Below are 22,851 nucleotides of genomic sequence, written 5' to 3' on the forward strand. Positions count from 1 at the left end.
CTTGCCCCTTCTACCCCTTTTTTGACAGAGTCAGAAGCTGCAGTTCAATACACAGCCACACCACCCACCATTCGGAGTAGTTCTGTAGCAAACTACTGCCCTTGGGACCCTTCCCCGAGCTTTTCCTGTCTTGGCTCACTCTGTTCACCTTGGATTTCATCTCCAGCTTATCTTCCCTCCCATTCACTGCACACTTACATGGCAGGTACACACACTCACAACACGCACATAAACATGACCATACACAGACACACACATGCATACTCATAGGTATACAGAGGCACACACATGCTGACCGGGACACAGATATACTCACACTTATAGGTGTACACATGTTCACTCATACCCATACATGTACCTATTATATACTCATAGGCACACATGAATTCACTTGTCACACGCAGGAACACACTCAAAGGCACCTGGACACACATCCATAAGTACTCACTGATACATGTACATGCATACACATATATTCTAGGTGTGAAGAGTCTTCGAAGCTCTGAGGCCTCAGAGGCTCAGGTGGCGGGTGGTCCTCCCTCCCTGGGCCCTGACCCCTCCCAGTGTTCTATCATCCGAGGATGATACGATGGACAGGCACTGGATGGAAGTGCAGGAATACTTTGGATGAGCACAGAGTTTATTTAAGGAATAGGGGCAGGCAGGGTGGCTCAGTAGCAGACGCCATCTGCCTCTGACGTGATCACAGTCACATTGACTTGGGTGGGTTTACCCGAGTGACGGTCGATGGTCTTCTGGGTGAAGCCCATGGGCAAAGCCTCGTGGCCAATCATGCAGGAGTAGTTGTCACCCTGTTTCCATGCTTCAGCTGGCACACGTAGCACGCTTGTCACTGCATAGGTGGTGGCACCCTCGCCTGTTTCCTTCTTGGGTTCCCATACCAGGTAGTTTTCACGAGACAGCTCCTGGTTTCCGTGCAGCCAACGCACCAGCACATCTTCAGGCTTGAATCCTCGCACCAGGCATGTCAGGGACACCAGCTCATTCAGGGCCAGCTCCTCCGACGGCGGCGGCAGCAGGTGGACCTGGGGTGGCAAGGGGTCTGGAAGACAAAGAGAAGAGATGATGGCTCAGAGAAGGAGATCTATGATTCCCCCTGCCCTCCCATTCTGGGAAGTCCCTCAGATAGCCTCAGTTTCCCTCGTGAGATAAGGGTGGGAGCAGGTGAGCAAATGTGTTAGAGGGAGGAGGCAGCATGTAAGCCTGTGATGTCATAAGATGTCCCAGGGTGCATCTGGGCCCACCTGGGATTTTGAAAGTTGTGGCAGTTAGGACTTCAGGCTGGCTGGGGAGTTTAACTGTGCATGTGAACTTCTCCCCATTGTTCCAGCGCTCGGAGCAGCCAGGCAGGACGCTGGACACACTGTAGCAGCCGCAGGCGTCCAGCACGGGTTCCTTTGTCACTGCGTCCTTTCCAGTGCTGGGCTGCCAGGTGAAAACGGGTTTCTCGCCCTTTTTCACGCCCCTCACTGTACATGTGAGGCTGGCCTCTGAACCCATGAGCAGGTCCTCAAGAGCTGGTCGGAGCAGTTTCAGGCGGGGTTGGCTGCAATCTGGACAGATATCTTCTGTAACGGAGAGGTTTTAGCAAATCAGCATATTCCTCCATTCTCCTTCCCTGTCCCCTTCTCTGGACACCTTGGACCTCAGCTCCTCCTGGCCTATCCATGCTCCCTCCTGGACTGGCCAGAAAGGCTGCTCTGGAGGCATCCAAGGTTCCCTGATGGGGCACATGGGTCCAGATACCAGATTAGGGTAGCACTTATCCCACCCCAGATGACTTCCTCACCAGGTGTTGTGCAGGGCACTTCCACATCTTTGGCAGGGTCAGAGTCGTGTTTCACGGAGCATGTCACAGATTCGTTATCTAGGCACTGGGCAGATGGTAGGGTCAACCGGCTGCTCATGGTGTATCGGCCCTCGGAGACCAGGACAGGTGGGAAGTTTATGGTTGTCACATTGTCTCCACTCTTACTCCAGGTCACGTCCATACTTCCAGATGGGAAATAATCCTGAATCAGGCAGCCGACTATCACTGGGTCCTTGGACATAGATCGTGGGAGGCTCAGTGGGTAGATGGTGGGAGATCTCTTGGACGCTGGAACATACAGCATGAGTGAGATAGTAGTCTTCGTCTGCCTATCTTGAGAGTTTCTGGGGAAAGGACCATGCCTGTCTCTTCTTATTTATTTATTTATATTTTTTTTGAAATAGGGTTTAATCTGTAGCTTTGGAGCCTGTCCTGGAACTAGCTCTTGTAGACTAGGCTGGCCTCGAACTCACAGAGATCCGCCTGCCTCTGCCTCCTGAGTGTTGGGATTAAAGGCATGTGCCACCATCGCCTGGCCACTTTTCTCTTCTAACCCAGTATCACATGGCTGCTGTGTCATGTGTCTGCAGTTGGTACTGATCTGACTGCAGAGAGTTTGAACATAAGGACCTGGCCAAATGCCTTGAGCAGGACTTTGTACATACTCTAAGTGTCTTTATAAACATGACTACGCTACTGAGCAACCTAGCGCTCCAGGTTTCTGAACCTCACTCCTGTTTGGGCGGTGGTCACAGCCATGCTCTCAGTCCCAAGAGTTGAAGGATCATAACTGGTGGGCCGGGGCAGGGATGGACAACCTAAGATTGCAGCTTGGTCAGCACAGGACAGGAGTGGTCAGGGAAGACCAAACTTGAAAGTTCACTGGGGAGGAGAAGGCCATTTTGTTTGTGTTTTCATCCTACACTTGCCTTGTCAGGGCTTCTGACCTATAACCTACCACTCCATGAACCCCACCCATTCATCTAACAAACAGTAGACCCTTAAGACCAGATGCAGTGTAGGCACTATTTGCAGACACATTTGAATTTCCACCAGGCAATAGGGGAAGGAGAAGAGGACATGAGAGATAGACACTGAGTTGCGTGGTCCCCATTCATGCAAAACAGAGGCAACAAGCTGTACTCATGAAACAAGGATTGGTCTACATTTAGTCCAAAGTTTTCCAGTTACCTCAGTACAGAGCTTAACAACCCAGCAGAGTTCAGACTAGAACTGTGAACAAGTCCAGCAAGGCTAACTCATCCCAGTCCTGCTCATAGCCAAGCCCAGTGCAACCCAGCCTAGCTCAGTTCAACCCAGCTTAACCTATAGCAACCAAACCCAACCCAGCCCAACTCAACACAGCTCAACTTAACCCAGCCCATCCAGCTCAACCCAACCCAGCCCATCTCAGCTCAACCCAGCCCAGCTCAGCCGGCCTAATTTATATTAGCCTATCTTAACCAGCCAAGCACAGTTTAGCCTAATCCCACCTAACTTTGCCCATATTCTGGCCAGTGCAGACAGATCATCTAGACCAGCTCAACTCAGCAAGATCAACTGAACCCAGATAAACCCAGTTTATCCAGCCAAGCACAGTTTAGCCTAATCCCACCTAACTTTGCCCATATTCTGGCCAGTGCAGACAGATCATCTAGACCAGCTCAACTCAGCAAGATCAACTGAACCCAGATAAACCCAGTTTAGCAAGCTCAGCCCAACAAGACCGAATCAGCGGAGCTCAGCTCAGCCTGTCCCATCCTATTCCAGCCCATCCTAGCTCAGCTCAGTTTAGCCCAGCAAGATCATTCAATCTATTCTAGCTTAACTCAGTACAGCCCAGTTCAGCCCAGCTGAGCCCAGTTCAGTAAGTCCATCCTGGCCTAGTTCAGTTCATCTCAACTCAGCCCATCTTAGGCCAGCTCAGACAGCCCAGTCTAACCTAGCTCTGTGCAACCCTGTCTAAGTCAGCCCAGCCTAGGTAAGCTCAGCCTTCTTCAGCCCAGCCCAGTCTACACTAGTTTAGCTATACCCAGCCTAGCCTAGCTCAGCTCATCCTGGCCCAGACCAGCTCAGCTAGCCATTCCAGCCTAGCTTAGTCAGCTTAGCCCAACCAACTTTAGCCTATCTCAGCTCAATCTATTCCAGCCTAGTTAAGTTTATTCCAGCTCAGCTCACCCCAACCCAGCTCATTCTATCTCAGCCTACCCTAGTCTAGCTCAGCTAGCCTATTCCAGCCTAGCTCATCCTGTCTAGCCTGGATCATCCCAGCTTAGTTTATTCTAGCCCAGCCCAGCCCAGCCCAGCTCGTTCTAGCTCATTCATCTCAGCCCAGCTAGACCCGTTCAGCCCAGTCTAGCTTCATCCAGCTCTGCTCAGCTTGTTTCGGGCTAGTTTATCCCAGCTCAGCTCACCCCAGTATAGTTCAGCTCACCCAGTATAGTTCAGCTCACCCCAGCTCAGCTCAGCTCACCCCAGTATAGCTCAGCTCACCCCAGCTCAGCTCAGCTCATCCCAGTATAGCTCAGCTCACCCAAGTATAGCTCACTTCACCCCAGTATAGCTCAGCTCACCCCAGTATAGCTCAGCTCACCCCAGCTCACCCTAGTACAGCTCAGCTCACCCCAGTATAGCTCAGCTCACCCCAGCTCAGCTCATCTCACCCCAGTATAGCTCAGCTCACCCCAGTATAGCTCAGCTCACCCCAGTTCAGCTCAGCTCACCCCAGCTCACCCTAGTACAGCTCAGCTCACCCCAGTATAGCTCAGCTCACCCCAGTTCAGCTCAGCTCACCCCAGTATAGCTCAGTTCACCCCAGTATAGCTCAGCTCACCCCAGTATAGCTCAGCTCACCCCAGTATAGCTCAGCTCACCCCAGCTCACCCTAGTACAGCTCAGCTCACCCCAGTATAGCTCAGCTCACCCCAGCTCAGCTTAGCTCACCCCAGTATAGCTCAGCTTACCCCAGTATAGCTCAGCTCACCCCAGTATAGCTCAGCTCATCCCAGCTCAGCTCACCCCAGTAAAGCTCACCCCAGTATAGCTCAGCTCACCCCAGTATAGCTCAGTTCACCCCAGCTCAGCTCATCCCAGTATAGCTCAGCTCACCCCAGTATAGCTCAGATCACCCCAGTATAGCTCACCCCAGTATAGCTCAGTTCACCCCAGTATAGCTCAGCTCACCCCAGTATAGCTCAGTTCACCCCAGCTCAGCTCATCCCAGTATAGCTCAGCTCACCCCAGTATAGCTCAGATCACCCCAGTATAGCTCACCCCAGTATAGCTCAGTTCACCCCAGTATAGCTCAGCTCACCCCAGCTCAGCTCACCCCAGTATAGCTCACCCCAGTATAGCTCAGCTCACTCCAGTATAGCTCACCCCAGTATAGCTCAGCTCACCCCAGTATAGCTCAGTTCACCCCAGCTCAGCTCACCCCAGTATAGCTCAGCTCACCCCAGCTCAGCTCAGCTCACCCCAGTATAGCTCAGCTCACCCCAGCTCAGCTCAGCTCACTCCAGTATAGCTCACTTCACCCCAGCTCAGCTCAGCTCACCCCAGTATAGTTCAGTTCACCCCAGCTCAGCTCACCCTAGCTCAGCTCAGCTCAGCTCACCCTAGTACAGCTCAGCTCACCCCAGCTCAGGTCACCTCATCCAAGCTCAGCCCATTCCATCCTATCCCAGCCTATCCCAGCTTTGTTTAGCTCACCCAGCCTATTCCAGCCTAGCTCACCCCACCTAATCCCACCCCACCCTATCCCATCCAGTTTAGCTCAGCCTAGCTCAGCAGACCATTCCAGCCTAGTTTGGCTAGTCCAGTTCAGTTTATCCCAGCCCAGTAACTCAGTCAGCCCAACTCAGCCTAGCCCAGCCCATTCCAGCCCATTCCAGCCTAGCTCAACCCAGCCCAGCCCAGCCCATTCCAGCCCAGCCCATTCCAGCCTAGCTCAGCCCAGCCCAGTCCAGGCCGTTCCAGTCAAGTTGGGCCAGTCCAGTCTAGATTATACTAGCTCAGCACAACCCAACCCAGCCCAGCCAGCCCAGGCCAGCCAGTCCTGCCCGGCCCAGCTTAGTCTGTTTCGCAGCTCAGTCTAGCTTGTTCCAGGCCAGCTGAGCCTTGGATAGTCTAGCTCAGGCCGGATCAGACCAGTTGAGTTTAGTTTAGCTTAGTCCATTCCATCCCATCCTATCCTACCCACCCTAGCCCACCCCATTCCACTCTATACCATTGCGTCCCATCCCATCCTATCCTACCCCATGCTATCCAATCCCATCCCATCCCACCCCATCCAGTTTCATCACACCCACCTCACCCATCCCATCCCATCCTATCCTACCCACCCTAGACCACCCCATTCCACTCTATACCATTGCGTCCCATCCCACCCTATCCTACCCACCCTAGCCCACCCCATTCCACTCTATACCATTGCGTCCCATCCCATCCTATCCTACCCCATGCTATCCAATCCCATCCCATCCCACCCCATCCAATCTCATCACACCCACCTCACCCATCCCATCCCATCTAATCCCATCCCACCCCATCCCACCCCATCCTACTCCATCCCACCCCATCCTGCTTAGTATTACTCAGCTCTTCTTAACTTATCTCAGCATAGCCCAGCTCAGCCTATTTTAGCTAATCCCACCCAATCCAGTTTAGCTCAGTTCATTTCAGCAAGCCCATTTCAGACTAGGTCTGTTCCAATCAACTCAGCTCAGCCTAGGCTAGTTCAACCAGTCCAGTCTAACCTTGGTCAACTCAACTCAGCCTAGCCCAGGCCAGTCAGATAAGCTCAACCAGTTCAGACCACTCCAAGCCCAGCTCAGTCCATTCTAGACTAGCTTAGACAGCCCAACTAAGCCTACTGTATCCCATCTCAGTCCAGAATAGCCCACCTAGCCCAGTCTAACAGAGCTCATCCCATCCTAGTATAATCCAGCCCAGCTCATGCCAGCCAAACTCAGCCTGGTGTAGCCCAGCTCAGCCCAGCTCAGTCTAGTTTGCCTACTAACCCAGGCTAGCTTAGCTCAGCCCAATTCAGACTGGTCTATTCCATTTTAAGTTAGCCCAGCTCTGCCCAGCTTAGCCCAGTCTAGCTCAGTCCAGTCCAGTTCAAACCAGTTAGCTCAGCTCATCCCATTCTAGAGTAGCCCAGTCTAGCTCAGTCCTGTCCAGTTCAGACCAGTCTGTCTCAGCTCATCTCATTCTAGAGTAGCCCAGTCTAGCTCAGTACAGTCCAGTTCAAACCAGTTAGCTCAGCTCATCCCATTCTAGAGTAGCCTAGTCTAGCTCGGTCCTGTCCAGTTCAGACCAGTCTGTCTCAGCTCATCTCATTCTAGAGTAGCCCAGTCTAGCTCAGTCCAGTCCAGTTCAAACCAGTTAGCTCAGCTCATCCCATTCTAGAGTAGCCTAGTCTAGCTCAGTCCAGTCCAGTTCAGACCAGTCTGTCTCAGCTCATCTCATTCTAGACTAGCCCAGTTACCCAAGTCAGCCCATTTTGCCCCATCTTAGTCCACTACAGCCCATTTCATCTTAGCCTGGCTCAGACCATCTCAGTCAGCTCATACCAGTCCAGTTCAAACTAGCCCAGTTCAGTTCAGCCCGTTCTAGACTAGCTGAGTCAGCCCAACTTGGCTTACCTTGTTCCTATTCATCCTAGGTCAGTCTAATTCAGTTCAGCTAAACCTGGCTCATCCTGGCCACAGATGCTCGAGTCACCCCAATCCCTTGCTATTGTCTTCTAATCCTTGCCCCAGTCTAGCCTGTAAGTCTCTTGCTGCTGCTTTCCAGGAAGTTGGGTTTCATCAAGTTTTCTGTTTCTGCATCTCAGCCCATGACAGATCCTTGAACCTGTGGTCATGTCCTGTATTCCCCTGTCTCTTGCTCCTTGAATCTCCTTCTCCTTCTTTCTAATGCTTCTCTACTCTATGTTTTCAGGCCTGGCCTGGTTGAGACTCCCCAGTGTGCCAGTGAGCAGAGGAGTCCAGACCCTACCGGGACCCACCTGCTCAAGGTTGTTGAGTGTCCTCCACAGTGGAACAGCCAGGCCTTCCTTGGCCAGGTGGTCCCACACTGAATGTCCATCCTCATGGCTATAGGCCATCTGCCCTAAGGGAGGGAGCCTGGGACTAGGAAAGGCCTTGGCTGGAAGCTGTGTCCTCAGCATCCCCTGTTCTCTCTGTGTCGTTGCCAGACGGGCCAGGCTAGGAGCTGAGGGGGCTGCATGACTGTGTGTCTGGCCCCTAGATGGGGTCCCTCTCCCACTTCCTGTTCCACCTCCACATTGTGGCCGCTTGCTTCCACGTCATGTCTGGCCTGTGGTCTGGCTGTGGTGGAGACAGGTGTGTCTGACCACATGGGCCTTGGTGGGGCCAGGACTGCACATGCCTGGCCATAGGGGTAGGTTGGGGTCTGAGATGCATGACAGGGAATGAAATAAACATCTAGTTGCTCAGAGACCCTGAGACAGAGATAGAGAGGGAGAGAGGACAATTAAGGAGAAAGGGGAGACCCAAGAGCGTGTTGTCAGGGAGCCAGAGGAACTAGGCTACCCCAGAGAGGTCCCTAAGCCAAGGAAGCTTCTGAGAAGATCTTTGAGGTCACAGGGTTGACATCAGGGTGGGGCATGTGTCTGGAATGGCTCATCATGAGCTGCAGCTGCCCGCATGGCTAGTTCCTTGAAAACGTAGATGCTCGGGCTGAGGGCCAACATGGAGGTCAGCAGGTCAGAGTTTAGTGCCACCTCCATTCACAACCCTTGCAGCCCTGAATCAACTTTCCCAGGATGGGCCTTTGCCCTACAGGGCCTCTCAGAGATTGTCAGGGCAGGGTTCCACCCGTCACTCAGTCCTCTACACACCTCTTTGTCCCCTCCCCACAATTTCTCCCTCTTAGGCTGCCTCTGTCATTGTGCCTTATTTATGTTATGACAGGACTCTGGAGCCTCACACAGGCACCAGACACCAGACAGTCTTTGCTCAGGAATGGCCCTGTCTGGAGGGGGAAGGTTATAAGTCAGCATGTGTGATGGGGTCATGTTAGCGGTGCTAGGTGCTGAGTTGGGGAAGTTAACTTTTTCTGGGGTCATGAATAGATACTTCACAGAGGAGAGGCTGTTGGATCAGACTTGGAAAGCGTGGAGCAAATTGAAGTCAGTCAAGAGAGTTTAGGAGATGGAGAGGGGAGGAAGTGTGCTCCTGGGTGCCCTCTGGGAGGACACACAGCCTGTATCAAAGAGACTCTGGAGGTTCTGTCATTAGTCTAGGGATGACTTGGAATCATCAACATGGGGGACATTGTGGCTGCCTGTCTTAGTCATTTGTGTTACTGTTACAGAATACCACAGGCCAAGCAGCTTAGTCAGTAAGTGTTTATCTCTCGGTTCAAAGTTGGAGGGGAGAAGCAGGGGGCTGTTGTGGTCAGTCTGGTCAAAGCTGCTTCCTAGTCTGCAGAGGGTCACTGATTATATGCCCTGCCATGAGGTTGCTCTCATGATCCAGTCACCTCCTTTTGGTCTTAGGGTTTGCCAGTCTTAGTCACAGGACATTCTCCTAGGACATCATCCCAACATGGTGTAGCTGGCTACAGTGTGTCATTAAGACGAAGGAGCATGTGAATGGGGACAGGGGATTCAGACGCAGCGTCCATCCATGGCTAATGAGGTGCAGCCACAGCTGAGGTCCCATAGAGACGCTTTCTGTGTGGGGTCACAGTGGCTGCATGTGGACCGTGGTGACAGCTCTTAGGCCATCCCTTATGAGCCTTCCACAGCCTGGGCAGTGTTGGACACAGTGCTTCTGACCACAGCCTGGGCAGTGTTGGACACAGTGCTTCTGACTTGGTTGCCATCTTTCACTTTTCACATTTTGACTTTGGAGGACACAGGCCCTGCTTCTCCCCGTCTTTATGACTCTTGCCACTGGGTGAAAGTCCACGAGTCTAGTCCTTGATGACCTCATCTTGAGATAGTTACCTCGGTCACTGTGTGAAGAACCATTCACTAAAGGCCACACTTATGGATTCTTATATGGGATCACGTCTTTTGGGGACTTCCCAACCCCTGCATGGTGGACTGATAAGGGAATAGAGAGGAGAAGGTAGACTTTTGGTCCTAGGAGGTCATTCATGGTATGCTGAGGCCAGGCTTACTAGCCTGGTTGTCTGGACTGAGTCCAGCTCTCTGTGGATTATCCTTCTTTGCAGGTGGGATTTGCTCCTATGTGACAATTTCTGCCACATTGTGCCCCATAAACTGAGCCTTTGCTCCCTGTGTTAGTAGGATCTCATGGCTTGGAGGGATGGCCATTAGAAGACACTCTGCCTTCAGGAATGAGAGGCTGGGGAAGAGGGGCACCTAGGCCTCAGCTTAGAAGTGGGTAGGGCTTAGGAGGCTCTGGCAGGAGAAGCATGTGGGCCAGGCCTTGTCTTCCCAAAACAGTGTGTGCCTGAGCATGAGACCGAGCAGATCTGTGTTTTAGAGTGGTGTGTGTGTGTGTGCATGCTCACGTGCACAAACATGTGCCTGGTACCTGACTCTATGCATTTGAGAGGGTCTGTGCAATCTCTGCCACTGTGTCTGACATTCATGTGAATGTGAGTGATGGTGCGTCCCTCAGCACAAATGCACAATGTTATTGTGAGCTGACCAGGGATGGGGCTTGGGATGCACCCCGAGCAGTGCCTCTCTTCCAGTCAGACCAGTCATCCTCCCCGTCCTGGGTCTTCTGCACCCAGTAGAGGTGGCTCTCTGTGCCTTTGCCATCCTTGCCTTCCCTGGGTACCCCAAAGCCCGTAGAAGCCTGACCACAGCATAGGAGAGGGCTCAGACACCTGGAGGCTGTGGTCTGGTCATGACAGTCTTATCTCCAGCTCAGTTTCCCCAAGTCCCGTGGTGCTGATCTTGGGCTCTCTCTCAGTGTGGATCTCTGTAGTGGGATTTCTTTTGTATTTTTATAAATGAAGCTTTTCTGAGGATCAGAAAAGTAAAACAACCACAAAGGCCAGCCTTACAGACCAGTCAGCAACGACACACACACTTTAATCCCAGTACCACAATGACATTCACCTTTAATCCCAGTAGTCACACTAGCTTGCCATAGAAACCAGGCAGTAGTGGTGCACGCCCTTAATCCCAGAACTACAGAGGATTATAAAACGGGAGGAGACAGCTCTCAGTCCCAGTCTCATTCTGAGATTCCTGGAGGCAGCATCGCCATTTTGGACTGAGGTAGAGGTAAGAGCCAGTGGCTGACTGCTTTGCTTTTCTGACCTTCAGGTTGAACCCCAATATCTATCTGTCTCTGGGCTTTTTTATTAATAAAGCTCTAGATCTTTTGTGAGACCACCACCACTTATGATGACAAGGGTGTTCGGCCAACTGACCCTCAAAATGGTTGTAATAGTTTTTCTCATGCCTTCACCCAGGGCCCAGCAGGGCCACGCCCACCCTAGCATCCTTACTAGACATGTTCTCATGCTTGAAGCATTTTCTGCAAGTCATTGACTACTGACTTTTCCTTTCCACGAAGACTTCTTCCTTTTTATTGGTTCCTGAACCACCACTGCATATGAGAGAATCCAGTTTTTTGTAATGTGAGTTCATGTCCCAAGGATGGAAAATTAAGTTTGAATGACTCTTGCGTACGTGTGTGTCCTCGCTCAGGCCCTCCAGGGTGAGGATCTGGCCTGTCTGCCTGTACTTAGTGGGTGAACAGGTTGTGGTCCTGGAGAGTGACCTGCACCCAGGTCCCCAGTGGTCCACCTCTGCTTCCACCATTAGCGCCCCAGGCTTTGCCCTTAACTTCAGCATAAGAAGTGGGAAGCAAGTCTGTGTTGGAAGCCAGCGGGATGGTGGACTGGGTGGAGACTGGGCCAGAAACCTTGGATCCCACAGAGGGGGCTGGTTGATCCCCACGCTTCTCACCCTCTAGTCCTTGTCCATGTCTTTGGTACCCATCACCCCAATGGTGGCTTCAGACACCTTCTCAAAGTGCTCTCAAGGAGTTATGGGAAAGAACTTTACTAAAAAATCCAGAGACAAAGCAGGACTGCTGGCTCTGCCGCTGCCCTGTGGGACGCTCCTTTTCTTTACAGTACAACTCTGCCCAGCCCACAGGTCTGAAGAGCTCTTTTCAGCTTTGCTGCCTCATCCTGAACGCCCATCTGTCTCCTTAGTCTCCAGGGACAGAGGGCTGTAGGGAAAGGCTGGGTTGTTTGCTGGCAGTGGGGCAGGATGACTTCTGGGGATTGAGGGCCTGGACTTGTTATGGGTTAATTCTGAATGCCCCAGCTTTGACTCTGGGCTCTAAGTAGGGGCCTAGTAGGGACTCTTGGTTCTGGGGCCTTGTGTTTTTGTGGTTATTCAGTCAAAATAGAGTAATCCTGATTCCTGTAGATCTGGGGTGAGCCAAGGCGATCAGCATCCATCCTAAAACTCAGGTCAAATTGATGAGGGAACAGATGTTCTTCCAAAGTTTGTCTCAAAGTATCTCTGTGTGGGACAGCCCAATAGGCCTTGATCTGGAACTTTCTGAATGCTGTTATATCAGTTGCTGGTCCCCATATCTGGTCCTTTTGGGGGTTTCTGCCCCTTTCTATCACCCAGTGTATAGCAGGAGCCTCAGAGACACATGGCCGTAAGCTCACATGGGAGCTGGTGTTGTGCCTATGCCCTGGTCTGGAGGATGTTGGCATAGTCGTGGAGGGTCTGGGGTGTCCCCTGCATCGGTGTGGAGGAGACCCACTTCACCTGGGGAAAAGGTGCATATGAGGATGGCTCTGTAGCTTGGCCTAGCCCTCCCAGGCCCCACCCACTGAGGTGCAGGACCCCACCTTGAGGAGGGTGACAGTGGCCCCATAGCTCACGCTGAGCAGGAACAGAGTGATGAAGATGTAGGTGCTGGTCCACAGCTCTTCCAGCTCCTTGCTCTCAGCCTCTTCTGCACAGAGGTCCTGGAGGTCTAGCTCTGAGGGGACCAGCCAGTCAATTTCCCCAGACTCCAGGTGACAGTGGGGACGGGGAGAGCCCACACTGGTAGTCCCAGAATGGCTGCTCTGGGACTGCTCAGAGTCTCTGGCCACCTCTATATGCCAGCTGCCTTCTTTTCTCCCCTGACCCTGACTACTCATTCCCTCTTCCTACACCAGTTCCTGCAGTGCCTGATACCCACCACCATCAGCTTAGCTTCTCTTCTGGCCACAGGATGCCTCTACCCATCCTGCAAACTTGTCCTTCAGAGAGTGCCCAGGGCCATCCTGGAAGGGCTCTGAACTCATAGGCCCATTTTTCAGGACCTGCGTGCAGGCTCTGGTTCCAGGAATCTTGGCTGTGGTCTCTGAGGGGCAGGTCAGGACACAGGAGCTCTGAACCCAGGCCTGTGGGACTCTCTACTCTTGCCCGAGTCTCCCTGTTGTCTCATTTGCTATTCTGACCAACTATCATACAGCCAATCTTCCTGTCTCTGGTCTCCCACAGCTCAGGCCTCCACCTTCCTTTGTCTCTCATGGTCAGGCATTGGTCTAGAAGCAGCCCTGAGGTGCTGACTGACTCTGCCATTGCTGGGTCTCAGAGGTATCTTAGACACAATGGCTGGACACTCATCTCTGGATGTGGTGAGTGTGTATGGGCTCCATTGTGGGCATGACTGTGTGTAGGATGGGAACCTCTGCTCTCAGGTGTGTGAGCCATATGTGCTGGTGGTTGGGCCTGGGATGGGTGTGGATGTCTTCTGGTTCTGGCCTCCTTTTTCTTCTGGGCCTGGGATGGATGTATAGCTTGCTTTGGGCTATTGATAAACCAGGGAGCAATCAATTAAATTAAAAACTACTTGTGGTGAGTGTGTGTACCTGTCTTAGGGTTATAGCAGACAGAGAAGAGTGGTCTGGGAGGCTGAGGCACAGGAGGAGGGCATGTGGAAGACACTGGGCTCCCTAGCAGGAGCCCTACTTCTATCTTGGACTTAATGGCTCAAGTGTATAAAAGGAAAGGATTGAGAGTGGCCTGAGTCAGCAGGTAGCAGTGGGAAGCCCAGTGCAGCCATGTGGGCATGGGTGAGGTGTTTTGCTGTGTCAGGTGCCTGCAAGTGATGTAGGCGATGCTGTTGGAGTCAGACGTGAGTGTGTGTGGCTGCGCGTCTGTGGAAACCTGAGAGTGCACCTGACTGCGTGAGGCTGGCAGCCTATTCCAGTCTTTGGGAAGAGTACAAGTTGGAGCGAGGTTGGGCAGTAAGATGAGGGCACCAGGTCCTGATTCAAGCCTGCTATGACCATATGGCAGGGCAGGCGGTCAGGGCTGTGGGCTCAGACTCAACGGCTGAGTGCAGAGGGGAAGGCGCAGGGCCATGTGGAGTCCTGCCTTCTAAGATGCTGGCTTTGGCTGTTTCTCTGCCTGAAGGGGTTCTAGTATTCAGTGCTAGTATCCAGGGAGCAGAAACTTGCAAGACTGAGGGGTGGGTGCAGAGGCCTCCTCTCTGTCTGTCTGGATTCCTTTCATGGGCGTGATGCACAGTGAAGGGCAGGAAGCACCAGGGAAGCCTAAACTGAACCTCTGTGACATCCTACTTGTCAAACGCCCAGCACAGGCAGATGGATGTGCTGTGCTTTACTCTTGGCCCTCTCTAACAGTGCCCCTTCCTCTATGCCAAGACACTTCGCCCACAACTTGCCCTCCCCAAGAACAGGCACCCAGGGCTCTAAGCAGACACTGAGTGTTTATTGGGGGTGGCTTCCTGGCTGTTACAACAGTGGGCAGAGGTCTGCCGTCCACATTCCCCACCACAGCCACACGGAGCCCTGGGAAAGATGGAGGGAAGCGTCATTTACCAGGGATCTTGGATATTGTTTCCTCCAGAGTCCTAGGTTCTTTCAGTGCCTCATGGATCACTTTGCAGGTGAATTTTTTATTCTGTTCCCAGTGTGTCTTGAAGACCTCTAGGCGGCTGAAGATGAAGAAGCCTTGATGGGGGCCATTGGACTTCAGGGGTGCTGTGGTTCTGTACTGGGCAGTTGAGATCAGCACCCCATCGTTCAGCCACTGTATTGAGATGTCCTCAGGGAAAAAGTTCTGGATCAGACAGGTGAGTGTGAGTTTGTCCTTGTTCTCCTTCTCTGGTGGTGGGAACACGTACACCTCTGGGGCCGAGCGCTGGCCTGTGGACAGACATTAGTTAGCCGGGTTCTAGGCTCTCTGGCCATGAGGGAGCACTAGCCCACTCTCCATCTCCTGTGCTTACCCGGGGCCTTAGAGATGGACCGCACAATGGGCTTGGGCAGGTGAGGGTGGTTCACTTTGCACTTATAGCCTTTGCCTTCAATCCAGTCGTTGGCGTCCACTGGGATGGTGGAGGTGATGCTAATTGTTGCGTTTTTGTGCCTGATGGAACTCTGGACTGCTGAGCCCACAGGCTTCCCATGCTCTTGGATCCATGTCACAGTGGCATTCTCCTTGCTTTCCAGGTCCACCACCAGACAGGTAAGCTTGGGAGTCTTATGTACATACAGGTCCAGGGGGCTGGGTGGGATCAGGTAGGTATTCACGCCACGTGGTGCATACTCTGTAGGGTAGGAAGGGTTGTGTAAGACCTTACCTTTTCCTTAGAACTCTGAGGTCTGGGCATCAGGTATATGAGGGCCTACCTGAGCACTTCTGGGCAGAGGCCTTATAGTTCTCGTCTTGGGAGGTGACCTGGCAGGTGAAGGTGCTCTCAGACATCCATTGATCCTGGGTGATGTTGAGTTCACTGTAGCTAGAGGCTAGCTTGCCCTCCTTCTTGATTAGGACATCACGTGGAAATGCATTAAGCATCTTCTGTCCATCTTTTAGCCAGGTGACAGTGACATCACCTGGGATATGGCCATAGATGAAGCAGTAAAGCTGGACGGTGGAGTGGAAGGCAGTGGGGTCACAGGATGAATGGAGCAGCTTCAGGATGGGCTTGGTGACATTGCCAGGTGACACTAGGGCAGAGGCAGTGGGTTGTGAGTATCTCCCCAGCCTTGTGCTCCCGCAGGCCTCAACCCAGGCCCCCGAGTGTCCTCCTGTCACAGGTTCCCGCTGTGACTGTAGCCAGCCCAGCCCTGCTTACCTCTGATCACCTTACTCTCGTTGAATCTGGATGGGGTATGTGCCACCTGACAAGTGAAGTTCTTGACTGACTTGCTCCAGGTGGTCACTAGGCTGGTGGTGACCCTGAGTTCAGAGCCCGCGGCAGGGAAGTTCACGGTGCTTATGTTCGGGGAGTTTGGAGACCAGGTCACAGTCACCGGGCCAGGGAAGTAGTCCTTTACCAGGCAGCCCCGTGTCACGAAGGCAGAATCTGCCTTACAGGGCTTCAAGGCATAGACAGAAGGGTTCTGGACAGAGACTGTGAGACAGGATCTAGGTTAGACTGGCCTCAGACCACTGCATTCTGGCAGGCTGGGGGACTGATTAGGGTGTTTGTGACAGGAGCAGGGCTCTGGGGATCCTGTTCCAGTCTGGGAGACAGATAATCCGAATCCTCGTGGGTCCTATCTTTGTTCTCTGAGCCCAAGCTCAGACCCAGGGAGCCCCTGATACTTTATACCCTGCCAGGGTTTTCTTACGCATTGCCCCTTACTGGCTTAGCACAGGAGGGCTGGACTTGAGCTTTGCAGCAAGCGGCAATTGTCCTCTTTCTTGATTGGGGAATTATATAAAAATTTAGCCATCATCATTTAGTGACATCATCTAGGATATGGCCATAGATGAAGCAGTAGATCTGGGTGGCAAACTGGGATGGGAAGGCATTAGGGTTGCAGGATGGAGTAGCTTCAAGGTGGGCTAGGTGATATCGACAGAGGGACCAGGCTGTCCCTTAGGTTGAAGTCCAAGGAACAGGTACCCCATAGAGCTTGGGGACCCAGAAATCCAATGAATTGCCAGATTATCCCTTCTGTCCCCACTCCTGGGGACTGGAGAGTCAAAGCCTTCCCAGGACCACAAGTTCCTCCGTGAGTCACATTAATTCTGTTTTGGGGCATATGGAAGACAGAGCTGTGAGATTCTTGCTCCCTAGGCTGTTGGTCTCAGCCTCTCAGAGACACGAGTGCTTTGCCGTGATTCCTGTTTACCATATCCTAACCTGTGCAGCCTTCTGCCCCCCAGATGACCCCTGTGGACCCGACAGCACATGGACAGAGAGCAAAACCACACCAGACGCCACCTCGATGGCTGCCTGATTGCTCTAATGTGCAACGTGCCTATGATATTTTCCTGAGCCAGGGGCCCAGCTCAGCTGTGCCAGGCCCCCAGAAAGCAAAGGATACCATTAAGCCTGCTTGACTCTACCTACCCAGTCTAGCTGACTACAACAGGGCAACTTTCTTGGAGGACAGTCAAAACACCCTTAAGTGATTTCTAGCACTCTATCGTAAACCCAGTTCAGTTTAGCATGAGAAAGTTCAACAAGACCAACAGACCCATAGCAGTTTGGTCCGGTCCAGAACAATTTAGCTTAGCTCGGCTCATGTCACCCTAGCCTGGCCAATTCCAGCTCAGTCCAGTTTAGTGCATCCCAGGCTAGTTTATCCCAGCCTGTCCCAGCTCAGATCAACACCCTGCCCAACCTGGCAGAGCTCAGTACAGCCTAGACCAGCACAGTTTAACCCCACCCAGTTCAACTCAGTCCAGATCAGGCTAGTACAGTATATTCTAGCTCATCCCAGCTCAGTCTAGCTCACTCAGTCTAGTTCAGCTCAGTACTGTCCAGTTCAGCCTAGCTCAGCACAGCTCAGTCAGGCCCAACAGATTCAGCCCAGTCCAGCCTAGCTCAGCTCATTCAAGTTCAGTTCAACATAGCTCAGCTCAGCCTAGCATAGCTTAGCCGTCTTTGGAAGTCTAAGCCAAGCTCACCTCTGCTAAGTCCAGCCTATATCAGTTAAGCCCAGTTTAGCCCAGCTCATCCTGGCCCAGCCCTACTCAGCCCCACTCAGCCCACACAAACTAACTTAGCTCAGCCCAAGCCAGTCCAAACCAACCTACCTCAGGGTCATTCAATCCAACTCAGTCCAGCACATTCAACCTAGGTCAACCCAGCCCATTTTAGGCTAGTCTACCCAATCTGTCTCAGCCCAGATCAGCCCAACTCAGCCTAGCTCAGCCCAACCTTGCCTAGACTTTTTCAGCTGAGCTCAGTTTAGGCCAGATCAGTACAGTCCAGCCTTGCTTAGGCCACCCTAGCCCAGCCCAGCCCACCTTAGACAAGACTAGAATAGCTCAGCTCAGCTCAGCCCATCCAACCCAGCCCAGTCCAGCCCAACTAAGTTCAGTCTAGTGTAACCCAGCCCAGCCAGGCACAGTCCAGCTCAACCAGGTCCAGCTAAGTTAAGTCTAGATCAATCCAGTCCAGTCCAGTCCAGCCCAGCCCAGCTTAGCCTATGTCAGCCTAGCTCAGACAAGACTACCTCAGTGCAGCTCAACCCAGTCTACCCAAGATAGCTTAGCTTAGGCCAACTGAACTCAGCCCAGCCCAGCCCAGTTCAGTGCTGCTTAGTGCAGGGCAGCCCTACTTAGCTTACTTAGCCCACCTCAGGCCATTTTAGCCTTTCCAGTCCAGCCTTGCCTACCTCAACCTAGCTCAGTATAGCTCAGCTCAGCTCAGTCCAGCTCAGTCCAGCTCAGTCTAGCTTAGTACAGCTCAGTCCAGCTCAGCTCAGCTCAGTCCAGCTCAGTCCAGCTCAGTCCAGCTCAGCTCAGCTCAGTCCAGCTCAGACTAGCTTAACCTAGTTCAACCTAGCTCAACCCAGCTCAATCTAGTTCATCCTAGCTCAGCCCAATTCAGCCCAAGTTAGTCCACCTCAGTCCAGCTCAGTCCAGCTCAGCCCAGATCAACCTAGCTCAGCCTAGCTCAGCTCAAGCTCAGTCTAGCTCAGCCCAGCTCATCCAAGGCCAAATAAACTAAGACTAACATAGCTCAACCCAGTCCACACAACTTAGGTTAGCCTGGTCCAGTCCACCCAACCTAGCTCAGGCCGGTCTAATGCAACCAAATCTAGTCAAGTCCCTCCTACTTTAAGGCATCCCAGCCAAGTCTGGCCTAGTTGAGCTTAGTTTTAGCCCTGCTCAGCCCAGCTAAAATCAACCTAGACCATCTCAGCTCAGTTTAGCTCAGCCAAGCTAAGGCCAATTCACTCAAGCCCAGTCCAACCTAGTACAGCCCAGCCCAGCTCTGGTTAAGCTTAGCGTAGTCCTGCTGAGACCAGCCCAGCTCAGCTTAGCTCAGCCTACCCTAGCTCAGCTCAGGCTAGTGCAACCCAGCTCAGACCAGCTCATACCAGCCCAGGGCAGCCCCATTTAGCCCAGCTCAGCCCAGTTGACTTAGTTTGATTCAGATCAGTCAGCCGACCCTAGTTTAAATTTGCTCAGCCTAATGCAGGCCCCTCCAGCCAGTACTGGCACAGTCCAACTCAGCATAGTCCACTCAATCCAGCTCAGACCAGTTTAGCCAAACCCAGTCTAGCCAAATCCCTCCTAATTTAACCCAGCCCAACCCAGTCTGGTCTAGCTCAGCTCAGTTTAGCCCAGATCAGTCTGCTCAGCCTAGCCAAGTCCAGTCTTATCTAGGCAGACCTAGACCATCTCAGCTCAGCTCAGCCCAGTTCAGCCCAGTCCAGAATAGCCCAGCACATCCCAGTCTGATTCAGCCTGGGTCAGCTCAGCATAGGCTACCCCAGGTCAGTCCAGCTCAGCCTAGCCCAGTCCAGTCTTATCTAGCCAGAACAGCCCATCTCAGATGAGTATATCCCATGTAGTTCAGGCTAGCCCAGCTCATCCTAGCCCAGTCCAGTCCAGGCCAGTCCAGACCAACCCATAACAGCGGAATATAACCCACTTAGCTCAGTAAAGCCAAGCTCAGCCCAGCCCTGACTAGCTTAGCCCAGCCCAGCCCAGTCTAGCTCAGCCTTGTTTAGCTCAGCCCTGCTTAGACCAGTTGAGCTAAGCCTAGCACAGCCCAAATCAGCTTAGCCCAGCCCAACCCAGCTAAGCCCACAGCCCAGTCATCTATCCCAGCCCAGTCTAACCAAACCAGTTCAACCTAGCCCATCCCAACCCAACTCAGTTTAGCTTAGCCTCGTTCAACCAGTTCAGCCCAGCTCTGCTTAGCCCAGTTCAGTCCAGTCTAGCCTAGTCTCATTCAGATCATCTAAGCCTACTCTAATTTAAGCTTGCTCGGTATACTCCAGTCCAGGCCAGCCTAAACTAGTTAAATCCAGCACATCCCAGTCCAGTTCACTTTACATGGCTCATCCCAGCCCAACCCAGCCCAGCCCAGCTCAGAAAAGTTTAGCTCCACTCAACCCAGCCCAGTTCTTCCCAGCCCAGCCCAGCCCAGCCCAGCCCAGCCCAGCTCAGCCCAGGTCAGCCCAGCCCAGGTCAGCCCAGCCCAGCTCAGCCCAGGTCAGAAAAGCTTAGCCCCACTCAACCTAACACAGCCCAGCCCAGAAAAGTTTAGCTCCACTCAACCCAGCCCAGTTCTGCCCAGCCCAGTTCTTCCCAGCCCAGTTCTGCCCAGCCCAGTTCTGCCCAGCCCAGTTCTTCCCAGCCCAGTTCTGCCCAGCCCAGTTCTGCCCAGCCCAGTTCTGCCCAGCCCAGTTCTGCCCAGCCCAGCCCAGCCCAGTCTAGCTCAGCCTTGTTTAGCTCAGCCCTGCTTAGACCAGTTGAGCCAAGCCCAGCACAGCCCAAATCAGCTTAGCCCAGCCCAACCCAGCTAAGCCCACAGCCCAGTCATCTATCCCAGCCCAGTCTAACCAAACCAGTTCAACCTAGCCCATCCCAACCCAACTCAGTTTAGCTTAGCCTCGTTCAACCAGTTCAGCCCAGCTCTGCTTAGCCCAGTTCAGTCCAGTCTAGCCTAGCCTCATTCAGATCATCTAAGCCTACTCTAGTTTAAGCTTGCTCAGTATACTCTAGTCCAGGCCAGCCTAAACTAGTTAAATCCAGTGCATTCCAGTCCAGTTCACTTTACACAGTTCATTCCAGCCCAACCCAGCCCAGCCCAGCCCAGCCCAGCCCAGCCCAGCCCAGCCCAGCCCAGCTGTGGACTCTGTCCTCTTTGTAGTTAGCTCATTGCAGGACAATTCCTTGCCATCGTTTGCTGCCTCTGGGTGACATTCTTGTCCTGGTGACTTGCAGGCAGATTCATGTCCAGTCTATTTTGGGGTTTTTGAGCTTCTCTTGACAGCTTTAGTTTCTCTTGGTTCACCCCTGGCTGGTTGAGAGTCATGGTCCCTTGTCTTTGTGGATAGCTGTAGCCGTTTCTAATATCTGTGTTTCTGACACAGGGAAGTTATAGCTAAAGAACATTCAATGACCAAGAGACTCAGTCTATGTTGGAAGGCAGCCCAGGTGTCCCCTTCCCCATCCGTGACCCTGTAACCTGTTTATCTCTGCTGCTTAGGCTCCCCGGGGCTGTAATACCTGAGGTCCTCTGGAAGGTGGCTGTGGCTGGCCAGGCTGTCCTCATCTGCAGTCATCCCATGCCCCTGTACAGGCTCTCAGACGACACCTTGGTAACCATTATTATATTCATGCCCATACGCTGGTACTAGGGGAGGCTCTGCCTCAGTGCCCTCAGCTAAAAGTGGGGTGGGAACCCCCGACCTCAGCAGCCCTGGAAGTTCCCCTTTTTACTCTGTTCTTGGGAAGTTGACTAAGGGAGAGTGGGGTCTCAGGTGAGGCCTCTTTCTAGGAGACACACCTGCATGCTCCTCTCTGTTGTCTGGTCCCAGGGCTCCACTGTGCAGCTCTTATCTGGGTGCCTTGCATGTGCTTACAGTCACCATGCCTGTGTCCTTGGAGCGCCACTGTCCTGAGGAGGGACTGGGCTCTAGCCATTGCCCTTTCTGTTCCTTTGGCAGCACTCCAAGGGAGGGTGGTAGCCACTTTACGAGTGGTGAATGAGGCACAAAAAGGAACAGCCTGACACACGGGGCCTCAGACAGTGACACCTGGTTCGCGCCTCAGCTCTGGAGCTGACACACTAATGAGAGTGGCCTTCCCTGGCGCTCCCTCACAAGTGGCTGTCCTTCAGCTGGGTCCTCTACCTGCCTCTCTGGCAAAGGATCAGGAAGGCTAGAGGACGTCTGGGCTGAGACTGAGTTTCGTGGAGCTGTGCAGAAGCAGTGTCTCTTCCAGGCCTTTGTCTGCGTTGTGGGGCGGGAAGAGAGGAAAGACCACGTGGAAAGCTGGGCTTCGGCTTGGCAGCTTCCCTAGGGTACTAGCAATGTCTGTTTTGGCTGTAGTTGGTGCTTTACTGATCTGCGCAGAGCAAGCTCATCTTCTGGGTACAGACCTTCCCTCTACACTTTGGTATTTCTGCATTCCTATGGTTCCTAGGACTTCCATGAAAACAATGGCCAAGCTATAGGAGCCACCAACTCAGCTTATGAGTGTTGAGGTTTGAGAGAGAAACAGAGATTTGGGGGAGGAGATCACAGTTCTGTCCCTTTGACCTTGGATGCCCAAGGTCAATGGCCCCAGTGCAACGTACCACGGGACTTAGGATTTGACAAGCTTGGCTTCTACAGGGTGTTCAGTCATGTTTGGAAGATATCAGAGAGCTACTCACAATGGCAGGGCCAGACAGGCTGGGAGCTGACCCAGTACGGTCAGATGCAGTTAGGATCTTTGGGGGACTGGGGTGAGAGCTGAGGGAACTGGGGCTTTGCCTGACCTTGTCTTTTTTAGATATAGTGTCTGTCTGAGGTTATGGGTCTGGCCCTCAGCCTTCTAACAGACATGGGTGGGAGTCTGAGGGGTAAATTCAGAACTTCCTGGGAGGAATCCAGGTTCTGAGGGAAAATACAGGTGTAAGGAGCCTCTGTTCCAGCTGGATCAGGTGCTGCTGTCTGTGGTGTGCCCTGAACAGTGGGAAAGTCTTTACTTCCCTGGGAACATGAGGGACAAGAACCTTTGTGTCCAGCATGTCTGGACCTGATTCTTACCTGACACCCAGGATGGACTGGGCTGCTGGTTCTGGGTACCGCAAGAGTTCTATTTT

The 22,851-nt window shown here is 52.9% G+C and overlaps 2 gene segments (V, D, J or C); both read right to left on the reverse strand.

Moving 5' to 3' along the window:
* Positions 1 to 671: 671 nt before the first annotated feature.
* Positions 672 to 2,072, reverse strand: LOC121438459. The segment is given in 3 exon segments: positions 672 to 1,063; positions 1,266 to 1,589; positions 1,811 to 2,072. Coding segments are annotated over 3 exon segments (978 nt in total).
* A 10,428-nt stretch (positions 2,073 to 12,500) lies between these two features.
* On the reverse strand, positions 12,501 to 16,421 carry LOC121438461. The segment is given in 7 exon segments: positions 12,501 to 12,584; positions 12,668 to 12,801; positions 14,657 to 14,983; positions 15,067 to 15,387; positions 15,470 to 15,790; positions 15,919 to 16,197; positions 16,418 to 16,421. Coding segments are annotated over 7 exon segments (1,470 nt in total).
* Positions 16,422 to 22,851: the final 6,430 nt, after the last annotated feature.

The sequence above is a fragment of the Microtus oregoni genome, unplaced genomic scaffold (genome assembly GCF_018167655.1).
Source record: "Microtus oregoni isolate MIOR12 unplaced genomic scaffold, Mior012 000056F_ref0000123, whole genome shotgun sequence".
Classification (NCBI taxonomy): domain Eukaryota; kingdom Metazoa; phylum Chordata; class Mammalia; order Rodentia; family Cricetidae; genus Microtus; species Microtus oregoni.